The 15,782-nt window shown below is 41.3% G+C and overlaps 1 protein-coding gene across 4 annotated transcripts in view; it reads right to left on the bottom strand.

The window, feature by feature from the left end:
- The window catches only part of LOC135280405 (core histone macro-H2A.1), a 42,864-nt gene extending 27,516 nt beyond the window's left edge, over window positions 1-15,348 (bottom strand). For 3 of the 4 annotated variants that reach the window (XM_064388269.1, XM_064388265.1, XM_064388267.1), the window contains exons 1-2: window positions 15,205-15,348; window positions 7,368-7,568 (exon numbers count right to left, since the gene is read on the bottom strand). In XM_064388269.1, coding sequence (XP_064244339.1) covers window positions 7,368-7,539 — 172 coding nt within the window. In that variant the 5' untranslated portion in view covers window positions 7,540-7,568; window positions 15,205-15,348. The remainder of the gene's footprint in view (window positions 1-7,367; window positions 7,569-15,204) is intronic. The other variant, XM_064388266.1, reaches the window with a different exon arrangement.
- Window positions 15,349-15,782: the final 434 nt, after the last annotated feature.

The raw sequence follows: 15,782 nt of genomic DNA, 5'->3' as shown, positions 1-15,782 counted from the left end.
AGAGATCCAATGTTATTTAACTTCCTTTATTTATTTATTTATTTAGATTTTAAGTTCTTGTTTATTATTGATCCGTAAAATATATGAGAGCTCAATTTTCAGGGAAACCTGAATTTCAACTCAGATGTTATTTATAACAATGGCCACACCCTCAGTACTAATTTAAAGAGATAGCCTAGCTCATCTCCACAAGAATCCTGATCTAACTCAAATCAGCCTTTATTCTTTTTCAGTGGAGCTTCCTCTACCTGGCAGTGCACTTTGCTGTTCCTTGTAACAGCTTACATATGTTTTAGAAATGCACCCAAACATGATTAAAGTAACTGCTGCCAGACGTTACCTGATCAAGTGCAGCATGTGGCACTTGGGGACATGGTTTAGTGCTGGACTTGGCAGCGCCAGGTTAACAGTTGGACTTGATGATCTTGGAGGGCTTTTCCAATTTAAATGATTCCATGTATGCTTTGGTCTGGCTGTTAAAGAATACAGGAGACTACTCACATCCTGAGACTGGGTCCTGGCTTAGTCTTTAAAGCTGCATTTCTAAATACTTAAGACATCAAGAGGACTTGCTGTAACTTCCTTGGAGCAAAGCCCACATCCAGCCTGACCTCTGGTCCTCAGCCAGTGCCCAAGTGCAGGTGGGCTGGAGCATTAAAGGAGCCAAGCAAATTTTCCAGAACATTCCCTCTGATTTCAGCCATGTGCAGGTGAGTGGTTCCCCAAGTTAGAAATGCTGTCTTTTTGTTGAGTTCCCCAACAGATTTTACTCCTATGGATGTGTCTAATGGTTTTCTGAACCCATTCAGAAAGGTTTAGCACATTTTTAGCATCCACAACAGCATGCACTAACAAAGCCTGTTATACCACAGACAGTTTTGCAATTTGGGAGAAAAGTACCTCCTGTATGGTTTAGAAATACTGTATTTCACTGTATATCCCCTACATTTATTTTTCCCCAATGAAGTTTATACTGAGGATGGAGCATTTCATCTGACAGCACCAAAGAATCCACATGGAATTTCATTTCTAAAGATAGTTCAGGGAAAGATATACTTTGGAAAAATAGAAGACCAAAGACAGAACATTAGCTGAACTCAGGTATTCTAAATAATACTCATGGAAAAAAGGTGAAAAAAATCATGTTTACAATACTTGATACAAAACCTTCTAAAACTTGAGAATATCTGAGGAAAGAAACTGCTTGGTAAATACACTGTAGAGTCAGAGTGTCTTCCTGCTTCTACCCAGTTATCCTACAACTGTCATTCCAAGAATAAAGGGCCAAAGAAGAAAAGACTTCAGCTTTATAGATTCTTTTATTCTTCTTCTCAACAAGGAATTCCATGTAAGACAAAAGTATGGGTACAAAAAAAACTGTGTAACAAAATCAGCCATTTTTGTTTTACACTTTTCTTACTCACCATTCTTCCAAAGGCTGACACCAGTATTAAATGAGCAGTAATATAAAGACAAAGTCATTACTCTGTTGTAACTGAGCCAAATAAACAGATGAAATTACTTATTAGAATAAGAAGTATTTCATGCTAGTTGAAATATAACTGAAATATAGCAAAAAAATTAACCTTTACAACGGAGGAAATGTTCACTGACCATGCCATAAAAACTAAACCAGCCCCATCCAGCATTTTGTACATTCCTGCAATACAACATGTCACATATTTCAGTGTTGCATATTTACCCCTTTGAACTAAGCTGACATAGCAGTATGCACTGTTAGAGCTTTTATTACAAGAAAACATACTTGTTGGTTCTCACAGTTTTTCATCAGACCTGACCTTTGCAGCTTGGAGAATATATCAGGACTGTAATCAGGTCAGAAATTTTGTACTGAGTGAGCTTTTGTAACTCAGAGATCCACGGAAGTTTACGGGACTACACAATAAGACAGACACGTACGGAAGTGCTTCCAGGGCTGGAGCCAAGGAAGGCCTTATAAGTGAAAGAAAACTCCTCATTTATATACATTCAAAAGGCACTGATTCATGCATTTATAATTCAGAATGTTGGTCATTCAGTTGACAACAGTGCAAAGTTTTATATCTGAAGTTGCACTTCTTACAAGTAAAGCAATTTTAAATTGTGATAATGACAGCTCACTTGAGAGCATGACATGAGTCTTATGTAGAAGGAATGTTGCAAAGGAGTGTTCCTATGCTGATACAGCCAAAAGGTCTCTGCTTGTGAGGTTACTGCCATGAACAACCCTGCTGTATTTCAGGAGCAGTATGAATCCATACTGAAAGCACACTGCATACAAAGAGGCATTTTCATGCTTGCTCAGGGAAGGCACAGGTCCTATGAGCCCCTCATTTTCTTCTGGCATCTTTGGGACAGAGTTTGTGGTACACCACCATAAGATGAATCAGTGTTTCTAAAGCTGCCTGTTTAAATAGAAGAAATGTATCTTGGTAGTGAATGCACATTTCAATGGTATCAAAAAGATATTGTCAATTAATTATCTTCTTAGATTTCATTACTCTCCAAGGATGGTTATTTATGGGAGTCTCAGACTATCTGGAACTTGAATCTGCTTGTAACCTAATGCTTTTTTACTGTGGACCCCTGAGCTCCCCTCTGCTTCCAAGCAGGAGTTCAGTGGAACATCTGCTTTGACAGAAAGGGCAAATCATTGTTTTCCTCTGTGACCCTGTAAGATTTTGGTCAGTGAGCAGAACACAAGAGGTGAACAGCAGTTCAATTTGCTCAGCTTGGACATTGCAAAGCGAGCATCTGAAGTGAGCAGTTAAACCTCCTGCTCTCAGGAAGGACTTTTCTTTTGCAGCCAATCAGCAGCTGGATCAAGAATGCTTCCCACATTGAAAATTCATCAAGATAAAAACGCAATGAATTGAGCTGCAGCACATGAACTCCCATTATTTGATTCCGGTGACATCAGAAAGCCTGAAAACAAAAACTCGGGTAAATATGGGAATGCCTCAGATGCAATTCTAACCATGGGGTGCAAGAAGTGCTTATTTTACATTTCAAGAAAATATATGATCAACGGTACCACTGTGCAAAAAAACCCCAAAAACACAGCTGAGAAAAAAGATCTGATTGAGAAAATAGGTATTTAACATTTTCTCCTACCTTCATATATATGTAACAAATATAAATCAGTCTCGTTTCTTCTGTATTCCTGTGCTCCTGCTGTTTTATAAACTTCTCCTTCTCCTCATTTGCTATGACATTTTGGCAATTGGAAATTATTTACAGTGTAGAACAAATGAGGGGGAGGGGGGAGCAGAAATCACTTGCAGGCCTGGCTCTTTCTGCCTTTAAATATGCTCAAGAGATTTCTGTTTTTCAAGGGCAAAAGAGTATCTTTTGCATTAGTAAGAAAGGCTGGATTACATATTGTAAGTTGTGCAAGCAATACACCTGCAAAGACCATACTTGATGAGATGTATGGCAGGCCCAGTTCTGACAAATACAAACCACCAAAATTCAATGAGTGGCTGCAGTGCCCCAGATGAAGTCTGTGGCCATTCTCTTGACTGACCTAGAGTTCTTTTTTGACATAAACTAATACTGATGCACTACTTTTCAGAGAAATTATGGGGGGGGATTGCAGCTTTCTGAAGTCCACATTTGGAAAGACAAATAGGTGAGGAACCATTGGAAAATAAGTGCAATAAGGAAAGAAGACAATAGGAATCACCAACACAGAATGTGCCAACTGAAAACTGTTGATAATGGTTAAAATTAATTTCTGCTTATGCTGCAGAACTGATCCACTATTCTGACTATTCCCTGCAAGGCAGGAAACATTGCATGAAAGGAAAAGAAAGAACTGTGCAAAGAACTGTGGATGTTCTTTGGCATCCACACTGTTCCTCCAGAGTAAAGAAAGGAAGCACATCCACCTGCTTCAATACTGGTAACACTCAAAGGCACTTTCTTCACATGTATCCATGAAAGACACACTTGCATCCTATTTACAGTGGACATGACACATTATTGCCATAGATAAAAAACAGGAAACAATAAGAAACTTGGCTTAAGAAACCAAACTGGATACACTGCTTGTGCTGATGAGAGAATTATTTTCTAATGTTACTTCTAGGTAACAAGAGCCTTTAGTGAATAAGTAAGAAAAGGAGGATACTCATTGTGCAACTTGTTTAAATGTGAAGTATATTGAAATCTAAAGACATGTGAAATCATGGAATGTGTACTCTTACTTTCTGATCAGGAGATGTAGATAAATGCTAAAAATAAGCTACTTTCAAAGTACAAAGTGGAAAGTCATAACCCCAGATGAATCCAGAACAGACCTTCAAGTCTGAACAGCTGGAAGCATTTCAGAAGCTCAAATCTCAAACTGAGATTGAACAAAAATTGAACAAAAATTCCCATATCTGACCACATTATGGGCTAATTTCAGATTTACATTGAAGTTAAACCTCAGAAAAGGCCAGCAAAATTTAGCACCTCACCTTCTAAACGAATAAAGTTGGTTCCATATTCTGCACACTGATAAACCAGTTTTTAAACCATTGTAGGTTCCTTTCTATTAGGTCATGTGTCTGTCATTTCCACTCCCGTTTTGGTTTCTGAAGTTTCTCTTTCCTATGACTCCTTTTGATATTTTATACTTCTCCTTCCTGGATACACAGGATTGCTTTTTGATTTAGCCAATTTATTAGCATGCTAGTTCACATGGTCTCCTTCCTCTTATGTCACGTTCCTGGTTTTACTTTGAAATGGTTGAAATGCTTTGATTTGGTCTCAGACCATGTGTTAACATAAGGATCTTTAAAAACTCTCCTGGAGAGAAGTCAGGATTTCTCTGGTTTTGTGAAGTAATAACTGCCAAGAGGTAAAAAGAACATAAACCAAAAATCTCCATGCATTCCATTTCAAGGGGCTGTTTCTTAATTACACTGAAAAAGATGAATGACCTGAAGTTCAGAAAACATACTGAGCACTAAAGGCTAAAAAATTATACTATACATTGTGTGAAAAACTTAGAGAAAGGGAAAAAAAACCCACCAGATTGTAACAGTAAGGGGTCTACAAGAAAGCTGGAGAGGGAAGAACTTGTAGTGATGGGACTACAAGGGGGAATCACTTCAAACTGAAACAGGATAGATTTAGATGAGATATTAGGAAGAAATTCTTCCCTGTGAGTGTGCTGGGGCACTGGCACAGCTGCCCAGAGAAGCTGTGGCTGTCCCATCTCTGGAAATGGCCAAGATGGTTTAAGGCCACCAGACTGGATGTGGTTTGGAGAAACCTGTAGTGGGAGGTATCCCTGTCCAAGGAAGGAGGATTAGAAAAAGATGAACTTCAAGGTCCCTTCCAACCCAAATAATTCTATGATAAAACCACTACCAACTCTAGAAGGAAAGGTGTATCTGTGCTTTTGAGATGCATTTATGTACAGGAATGAAAGAAAGCCATGAGATACAGGTTACTAGGATTATCTACCTAGCCTTCCAAGGAGACAGAAAAACCACAGCAAAACTTCCTAAAAATACTTAAAGGGATAAAGAAGGAAAGTACTTTTTCCTTCAGCTATTCTTTCCTCCTGCCTTTTGTTTTTCCTAAAGTGATGTTTGTTATTTTCCTTGTTGTTGGTAATGTCGTCAGACAAGTTCCCAAGATGCACAGCAGTTAAAGAAACACCTTTATTTCCCCAGCCTATTCTTAACTGCCTAAACTATCACTGCCTCAGTCAACACTTTAAATGATTTAAACCCCTAACATGTGCTGCTCATTAGCAGAGCCTTAAGCTCACCTGTATTGCTCTGTTTCTTTAAAAGGACAGCATTCAAAGCACCCTCCACCCTAAGAAGCCTTTTATTTGAGTTGTTATTGCTGCAAGCAGCAGCCTAGCTAAAGGAAATGTTAATTTTTAAGGCCATCTATGAAGTTTAAAAGGATTTTTTTAAAGAAAAGGCCCAAATAAAGAATACTGAATGTTGACAGGTGAAGGTGAAAAAAAATTATATTTGATGGTATGAATACCCTACAGAAAATAAGCACTCTATTAATAACTTGGTAATATTACCAATATTCATCTTTAAGGGAAGAAGAAACTTTATAGGAAGAAATCTTCTGTCCTTCAATGTCAAGAGCCTTTAGAAAACGTATCAAATATTGTGGTAAGGTCAGGTTGCTTCAGTTTTAAATAGTCCCACAAAAGTCAGTGCTTTATAACTTTGTGCTTGAGTCAAAGAAAAACCTGTATCTTTGAGAGGCTCAGCACACCAATACAGCTTAAAGTCTCCTGTCCATTGAAACACTTGAATCTACTGCAAGAACACCGACACAAGCAGATGCACTGGAAAAAGAAACACTGCTTTGAGAAATAAGATCCAATTTAAACTTTTCCTTAGTCATGCTAATAGAATCTGGCTCCAAACACTCATCTATCTTGCACTTGTGCTTTTTGCTAGATTCCTACACCACAGGTATATACTTAGACATCAATCTGGCCACATGAAGGCAATTGAACCTTCTTATCCATTTGTTTTTATTTTAAGCAAACCATTACTGCAAAAAGCCCATATGCTGATGCTATTACAGTTGGGGTTTTCTGTCAAAAGACTGCTTTTGTAATGTTGTTTGGAGAGAGTAAACTTGCAATGTCTTAAGTTTTGTTTGAGAACAAAATAACTATGTAAAGATCTTTACTTGCACGTCTGGTTGTTTATGTCATTGGGAAAAGCATTTTATTCCTTTGAAGCTTATTTCTAAATGGAGGAAAAATAATATTTTTGTCCTGTGAGAAGACGAGGATGACATATTTATTTAAGGTATTCTCATTCTGATGTGATGAAGGGAACAGAAATAGAACTACAACTGTAAGCAAATAAACCACATAGATCCAGGGCAGATGAACAGTTTGCATGTATACACAGACTCAATCAAACAAATTGCAAACAGCATGTGTAGTCTGAAAAGAAATCTGCAAATTGAACAAAAATGTTTAAATAAGGCTGTAAACAGTCTCAGCCCTGTGTAAACATGGAGAAACTCTCTATTTAAAATTAATGTATATGCTTAACAGACAATTATAACCCAAACAAACTCATCAGGCACAAAACCAAAGCAAAGAGAACTGCAACAATGTAGTCCACAGACACTGATGGCAGTGGGAACCCTGACTGCATGGAAAGAGTATGTTTACAAGTGGTGAAAGCAAATTCTATGCTGGAATGAACAAAAGTCATCAAGGCTCTGAGGCAGGGGTGAGGGTACCTTGATTTTGGCTTAGATGTGTGACCAGCAAAACACACACTTCAGCTGCAACTTTTTTCATTCCTTTGGGATTTTTTCTGTGTAAATTCAGTTTGTTTTACTGCTACTGTTTCACATAATTCAGCAACACCTACCAGTTAGATATTCCAGTACAGCAGCCATGTACACAGGAGCACCAACACCAATCCTGTACTTCGGGTGGCCTTTCTTAATGTACCGGAGCATTCTTCCAACAGGGAATATGACCCCAGCCTTTGCGGAGCGGGAAGTCTTGGTTGACTTCTTCTTTCCACCCCTGCTGGACATCTTGTCTGTATCAGGTCTGAAACAGCACTCTGTATTTAGGAAGAAGTAAAAAAAAAAAAGGGAACAAAAGATAAAAGGTTATTAATAAGGACTGATACTATAAGACCACACAGTGAATTCCAAGGCAAGTCAGCATTTTGGGGTAGGCAAAGCATTAGAGTGTCTAAAACATACAGACAAGCTGTATTTTTAGAGTACACACAACAACAACTTAAAATAATTTCCCACAGAATGCTTACTTCCCATTGTAATTTGGTATAACTTTACAGAAAATATATTAAAAGAGTTATTTCCTAAGAATCTACTTTCCTGAAATTCCTAACAGATTAAACCCAGTACCACTAATAGAGCAAAGAGTGATAAGTACCAGATTTAAAAGAGAGCTTCTGCACTGAGGCAGAGGTTGCTTTCTGCAAGGAAAAACAACCTCTTATCTCCATGAAAACCTTTTGGTAGGGCATTTGAACAGCAGTGGTAGGGCAGTTAGGTTCATGCATAATTACATTCCAAACTATGAGAAACCACATCCACTAAAGCTTTCATAAAGTGTATTCACCTCCTCTAAAAAACTCAATTTTCCAGATGTGTGAGAATTGACAGAACAAAGGCCTATTGATGGCAAAATACATCTCCTGTACAGTAGATATTCTATTTTTAGAATGATCTGAAATAACCCCCTTGAGATTTGAACCTACCAAAACTCAGCCATCTCTACACTGAAGACCATATTGCTTCAACATTCCCTCCAGGAATCTGACAATCTTCTATCTGCCACCTTTCCCTGACAGCACAGGGCTCTGAACACCCAGCACGTATCTGACAACTGTATCTGTTTATCTCGCTGAGGGAACCTACTGCTGATACAGCTGTCAAACATATTCTGTCCTCTCTTTGATTTCTGCTCAGGCTGTAAATAGAAACTGACAAATCCAAAGAGGTGGAGGGTTCACAGGCTCTCAAGGTGTCTTTGAAGGTTTAGGCAGCTCACTGGGTTTTGAAATTACCTCAGAGGAAAGGAGACAGTGCCCATCTCCCCATCTCTCCCCTCCCTCGTGTCTGAACTCCAGGGAAACCAGCGGGATGCATCAGTGATACAGACACACCTCTGTGCCCCCACTTCTCCCCTTGCTGCACAAATCCTACCCAACACACACGCAAATTCACTGATGTGTTTACACACTCCACAATGAAAACCCCTTTAGTTCTGCTTTCCCAGCACACCATTTCTCTACTTCCCCTATTTTTCACTTGTTTATCCTGAATTCTCTCCTTGCTCTCATGAACCTAACTGTATTTTCCACATGCCAGAATCCACAATGAAGTGATCTCAGAATTAGGCAAAACAGGTTCATCAACCCCACTTCTAGGTTTTGCAATTTCTGTTCTGTGCTGACACATCCTGCAGCCCTTCAATTCTCAATGAGTCAATAAGATTCAGGCTACATAACTGCCAAACAAATACCAGTCAGAACAGCTAAAGGAACATGAGCATCAGAGGTTTCTTCTTCTTTCCACTTCCCCATTCCATTCATCACAATCTATACCTGCACAGCACATTAAGTAAATTAAATGCAATGAGTTTACCATTTTTTAAAGCTAAACAAAATAATCCCATCTTCGTAGATCAGATGAAAGTCACACTATGTTTAGGAAACTCATGTCCAGAAACAGATAGGAATCTTTGGAAAGGGGAAGCCATCAAAAGGGCTCCTTCTCCTTTCATCTGCTGTGGACTCAGCTCTGTAACAGCCATTATTCTGTGAAGAAGAGGACAAAAGCCAATTTTCTTGCCTTGAGAAATGACCCAAATGCAGCTCACCAATGATTTTAAAACCATCCATTTAATTGCGTTTTCTCATCTAGCTAGCTCTGTCTTTGTTAGCAGGAAGGCTGGGTGGGGCTTTGACTTGTCTATAGACCTTCTGCCAGGAATTATTTTCATATTTCATAATCCATTTTCATCAACAGTGCTAGTGATGTTTAACCTCAAATGTTAAGATGTTCACTGAATGGAACACCATGGAAAGGGGCATAAGAAATAGCTGTGCTGCCCTGCAAGATATTTGGTTTGTAACTGAGAGGTCAGTGATGAAAAACATAATTTTTCTAGAGAAAGCCTGCAAGCCTTAACCAGTAAACTTCCATTAATCATTTAGTGAGTTTATGGGATACTGGAACAGCTGGAAGAGAATATGGAAATCCTTACTTCCTAATGTTTTCTTTCTTTCTTTGGGAGAATGTCATTTTAGCTATTAGCTGCTGCAACAATTGCACCAAAGCATTAGTAAAGTAGGTAGTAATACAGAGTAACACCAACCCATATATAAAATGGTGTCTTTTTTTTTTTAATAAACTTACTTTATCACCTCTGCAAATTCTACAGCTAATTTCTTTATTTTATGCACTTAGGTCCAGGGTATCCTAAATAATAATATGAGTAATGTGACCAGCTTGCCAATTCACTTGATTCCCTTATATGGATCATTAAAGACCTTTCTAGCTGTAAGTTTATTTCTGAGGAGAAACTTTGCCTGAATCCGAAAGGTGCTGGTGCACGGGGCTGCATAATGAAATAACAAGAACTTCTGAAACTTCCAGTATTAAAGGTGAAATGTGATATAGATGAGTTTCAGACTTTCCCATCTCAAGGATCCCATTCCCCCACGTATGCCCAGATTGCTCAGATGTCGGGGGCGGAGGGAGGAAAACTTCAATTAAGTTTCAAGTACCACTTTTACTGTTACCAACCATGTAACCATTTGGAAGGTGAAAGTGAGAGCCTGGCAAGGAAACCTTTTTCAGAGCTTAATTGTGTATTCAGGATCATTACTTTGCAGAACCTGTTTGTCCTGCCTTTGAGCTGCAGGATGGCCCAACCAACTCTCAAATGCCTCTTCCCTATTTCTAGTTCTCCACCAAAAAAGAGAACAGAAAGAGATTTCACTTGCAAAAGCCACAAGAAAATGTATTGAGGTGAAATGCAAAGAGCATGGCAACAGATCAAAAACCAAAGAAAGCTGTATGCCTTACATGTTCTGAAATGGTTTATCTTTGTAACACCAGAAACTGTGGCATGCTGCCAACACTAATGAACTAGAGCTGTGTGCTGAGTCACCGGGAGCCCACAGATCACAGAGGCAACCGACGGCAGCCTTATCACACACATCATAGGTCAGACAAGATTGCAGCAGTATAATAAAAGTAAGTAAATATATTTTTAAATAAATCACAGTCAATGCACCAGTACTTTCCTTGCTTTCTTCTGTCCTGCCTTTGTAATGGAATTTTTGAGAACTTGACCAAATACATTGTGAAGTCTCCAAAGATTTGACAATAAAATAATTTTGTTTCAATGTGAGAGTTCACAAAATTATCACTGTGATAATTAGGGGATATCATTGAGGAGTCAACTATCTAAGCTCACCTTTGACTTCAAATCAAATCTAACACTATATTCTTCAGTGGCTCTGCTGTGCTTGGACAGACCACCCTAGATACAGAATTTAGCACTTGATTCACAGCCTTTTGAAACTCCTTAAAGGTGGCAAGGTTCACACTGCTTTCTAAGATCTCCAAATGCATAATAAGATTTGATGATGTATTAATTGGGTCACAGCAAAGATTCAAGCTACAAGGCTCCTCTGCTGTCTTGTCTTTGTGAGCCAGAAATACATCTCCTAAGAAACAACCTTAAGGTGTAGCAATGGAATCAGCATAATTAACATTTTTCTCTTTGAAATTGGCTGGAGTAACTCTTGGCCATATTTTTCTGTGTGAAGACAGATACTCTGCTGAACCACACTTTCAAGTACCATCTTCCTCAAATGCACAAAGGCATCTGTTTTTCTGAAAGGTTTAACATGACATCATTCTTAAAGTACAGCCTGAACATCCTGGTGAAGCGATACCCAAATTCCAAACACCAGCAGTTCATTAGTTCAGCTGATTTGACACCTTGAGCAAACAGCAGTAATAAATCCAGTCTGTTATTAACGGTTTTCAGGTACTGGCTCTCAAAGACTAAATAAATTACTATGAATCTTGCTGCTGTCAGACAGAAACTGTTCTGATTGTGGGCTCACACTGGTGTGTTAACTGCACTTAGCAAAGAGATGATTCAATTTAGGTCTACATCATCATATCAGTAAGTAGTGCAATCCAGGAGATCATTACTACAATAGGAAAAATACTAAGATGTAGTAATTATTTTTCTTTCAGTACAAAGACTAAGCTGGAAAGTTCATTTTTGTATCACAAGAGATTAACTGCAATACTCTTTTCTTTCCATTGTTTCAAAGGATTAACAATGTAAGTGCTGCCATTCTCTCTTAAATCTATTTATATCCCATAATAATAGCCACTCATTGAACTCTTGCTGAAAACATGTATTTGACTTTGCTGTGACAATGAACTTGCTCTGTTCTTAGCTAATCGAAGTTACCCTGGCACATTTATAAAATGGTATAGAATGGTCTCTAATAATACTTGCCTGGCACAACAGAGTCTCTGCCTGGGACTGTGGTTTCTAGGTACAACAGAACTAAAAAGAGCCAATCACTCAGTTATCATTTGATCTGATGTGATTTCAAACTTTAGCTCAAGCTCTTTATCAAAGCAGTAACTCTTTGAGGTCTGAAACAGACAGAAGAGTGGAAAACAGTTGTTCCAAAACTCCATTAACTTCTCATCTGAGAAGGTAGCACCATACATTTATTTTCATTTTCTTGGAAAACCAAGAGAACACTCCCCATCTAGGAATGCACAATAGGTGTATTTTCTGTTGAAGATTAAGACAATTAAAATTCCTATAGCAGTAACATAAAGGGTGGGACAATGAGGAATAATGTTTTCACAAAATCTGTGTGCTAAACAAAATACTGCTGCACAATTGTATTCAACTGGCAGAAGTCCCTCCCTCCCACAGTGGGTCTGAAACACCAAAACAAATACCCCTTAATGTGCAAATTTCCACTAAGAACAGTGCTGGGAGTGTGACAAGTTTCTGCCGGGCATTCTGCCACCAACAGCCAGGAAAACGTAAATACAATTGTCTTCACTGACCACTGCTGGGAGAATTGGCTTGAAATAACCATTTATACATTATAGGTTTTTGTATACTAGATAGAAAGCATAAAAATTTAGAGTGCCTTAAGTCACTGGACCATTTGTGAATTCAATGCAGAAAAACTGTTTTAAATAACACTTTGAAAACAACTTTGTCTCTTAACATTTTTGTAGGAAAATAAAAACATTAAAAATTCATGTGGATGCTTCCAAGGCAAAATTCAGATGCAGAACAAAATTTAAAATAGATAATATACTGCTGAGAGAAGGGATTGTAAGAACTTGATCTATCAAGGAGGTCATGAATGGTGTGATTCTTGCATCACTCCTGGAACAAGGACCATGAGCTGAATCCTGACCATCCTGTCTTTAGAATGGGCCTGGGTAAGGAACTATAGCTTCTTTGTGTGCTCACAGCATCCTTCCCAAGCCAGCCAGCCAGCCAGCCTTGCAGTCTTTCCACAAGTGCTGCATTTTTCTTTTCCAATTTGATGTCTTGAGATGACAAAACCTAATGCTCAGCATTACCCACAGGGCCACATTTCCTCTCCCAATGGAGGATCTATCTGGAGGCTCTTTTCTCCACTCCTGGCATCAGTTACAGACCCCTGCTCCTTTATTCCTACTTTACAACCTTGCTGGGGTAGGACTACCTTTTCTGTGGAACAGACAGCAGGCTTTGGTCCTAGCTGACAGAGTTGCACAAAAATATTTCTGTACTTCTCTGAGAGCAAAGGTTCATGATTATTCTTCCAGACTGTGCTTATATCACCTACCTTATCAAGAGAACATCTTTTATCAAAGCTCATTGCTATGTATTGGCAGAACTAGGCAACTCCTAAGAACAAATTTAAACACACTGGTTTCTTTTAAAACTAAACTTGCAGTGGTGGACTTCCCTTTTTGCTCATGCTCTACAAAATAAGCAGTGCTTAAGCACCTTACTGACTTTACTGTCATTAAACCAAATTCTAATCTTGCCACTAGTTTTTATATCAGTTATGGCTTAATCTACACTGTCAACATTTGGCTTTGCTGGCAATCAGAGGGGGATAAAGCACACACAGCAAAGTTACTCTGCAGAAACCCAGAAGGCCTAGATTTCAGTGTGAAAGGTTATGAAACATAATGCAACAAAATAACCTGCAACCATTACTAAGTAAACAATGTAATGTCTTTCTTTCACAACGTTAAAAAAAAAAAAAAAAAAAAAAAAAAAAAAAAAAAAAAAAAAAACCCCAAACCCTGAACGCCCAAATACACTGGGTAGTTTTCTAGGGACTACTTGATGCAAAAACTTTCATACCCAACTGCATTAAAACATAATTTTCAAAGCAACTGCAATTGTCTTGTTCTAACATAAGTCTTTCAACTCTGGGCTGTCCCTGAGAACCCAGGTACTGTTTTTATTAATGGCACTCTTGATCCTTCACTAATTTATTTCTTTCACTCATCAGAATGGGGGAGGCAGTGGATCTGCCAAGTTCTCTACAGACCTGTTGCTAAGTGACAGCCACACACAGTCCTGGGGAAAAAATGGTTGTTCACTTGCATGGTCAAGAGATAAATAACAAGTCTCATCCAAGTATATTTCAACAACAAGTCTCTTTCCATCTCTACAAATGAAGCAACCTCAGCTTTACACCACCCTGCTTGCATAGGAGCTAGTTCCAACTGCTGGCTTCAGACACAGTTTCACAGGCCTTCCACAACTTACTTTTAAAAATTACGGAAGAAACAAAAGGATTACAGGGAGATGCGAGCCACAGAACGAGTCTGTTGCCCTCTCTGTCTCGCAGGCGCACAAACACAGCAGGCTCGAGTGCGAGCCGCAGCGCTCTGCTGGAGCCGAGCCCCCGGAGCCGGCATCCACCTGCACTGGCTCGCGGTGCCCTCGGCGGAACACCCGCACCCAGCCCGGCCCGGGCTGCCCGGATCCTGCAGGCAGACATATTGCAGCCTCTGCGAGAGGTGACAGTCCTGAAGGAATAAGGAGCCCTGTCTCCAGACAAACATTTATTTCTGCTACTCTCAGAAGCCTCTGCTTACGGTTTAAAATGCATCATTAGGCTTTTTTAAATTAAGTCGTTCACACGAGGCAGGTAACTTTTAGACCACGGGTGCCTCATCCCGAAGTGAAACACACGGAAAACGAGTCCTGCTGTTTTTTGCCTTGTGCTTTTCGCAGTCTCGCTCGATTATCCTCCCCTGCTCGGCGACCCGCGCTGGGAACGACAAGGACGGAGCCCGTCCGTGCGTGGAACAGCGGGGACCGCGGCTGCACCCCCGGCCGCCCCTGCACCCCCGCCGGGCTCCTTCCAGCCCCACACCGTCATTCCACAGCGGATTCCAGGGAAACACAGCCCCGCTGCCACCATTTCGCGGGGCGCGGGTGGATCTCCCGGCTTCACCCGAGGCACTGCAGGAAGCAGCTGGAGCGGCTCCCGGTTTCCCTCAGGGAAGGGGAGCGGCACCCCTCCGTCCCGCGGCGCGCCCGGCCGGCTCGCGGCCCCCCCGCCGCCGCCGGGTGTCACCGCGCCGCGACAGAGCCCCCCGCGCCCCCTCCTTCCGCACGGCGGGCGGGCCACGGCGGTGACTTACGGCGCGGACAAGATGTCTCCGGTCGGCCGGCGGCGGCCCCGCTGCTGTCCCCGCTCCCGCTGCCGCTCCCGCTGCTCTGCTCCGCTCCGCCCGCGGGGCCACCGCGATCGGCTGGACGGGCTGGCGGAGCTCCCACAATGCCCCGCGCGCCCGCGCGTCACATCCACCGCCCGCCCCTGGCGGCGGGGCCGCCTCACGGCGCCGCACGACCCGGCGCGGTCCCTCGCCGTCCCCTCACGGTGTCCTCACACTCCACTCACAATCCTTCACGATCCCCTCACGGATCCCCTCACGATCGCTCACGGATGGGCCACGGGTGCCGCGATCGCGGAGGTTCCCCGGCTCTGCGGGCTCTCCTCCCGCCCGCGCGGGCCGCAGGCGGCAGCTGGCCCGGCGCGGCTGTTGAAAAGCCCGGTCCGTGCGTGCGGCTGGGCTTTGGCACCGCGGCCCCCGCAGCTGCTGCCGGCCGAGCCATTGTGTACAAACGCGTGCGCTCCCAGGTTTTCAGCACGGGGAGGTCAGAACGAGGGGTTCGCGCTGTGTTCTCCGGAGAATGAAGTTCACGGAGGGAGGAGAAT

The sequence above is a fragment of the Passer domesticus genome, chromosome 13 (genome assembly GCF_036417665.1).
Source record: "Passer domesticus isolate bPasDom1 chromosome 13, bPasDom1.hap1, whole genome shotgun sequence".
Lineage (NCBI taxonomy): Eukaryota > Metazoa > Chordata > Aves > Passeriformes > Passeridae > Passer > Passer domesticus.
The sequence above is the reverse complement of the archived record's forward strand: the minus strand, read 5'-3'. Positions and strand labels throughout refer to the sequence as shown.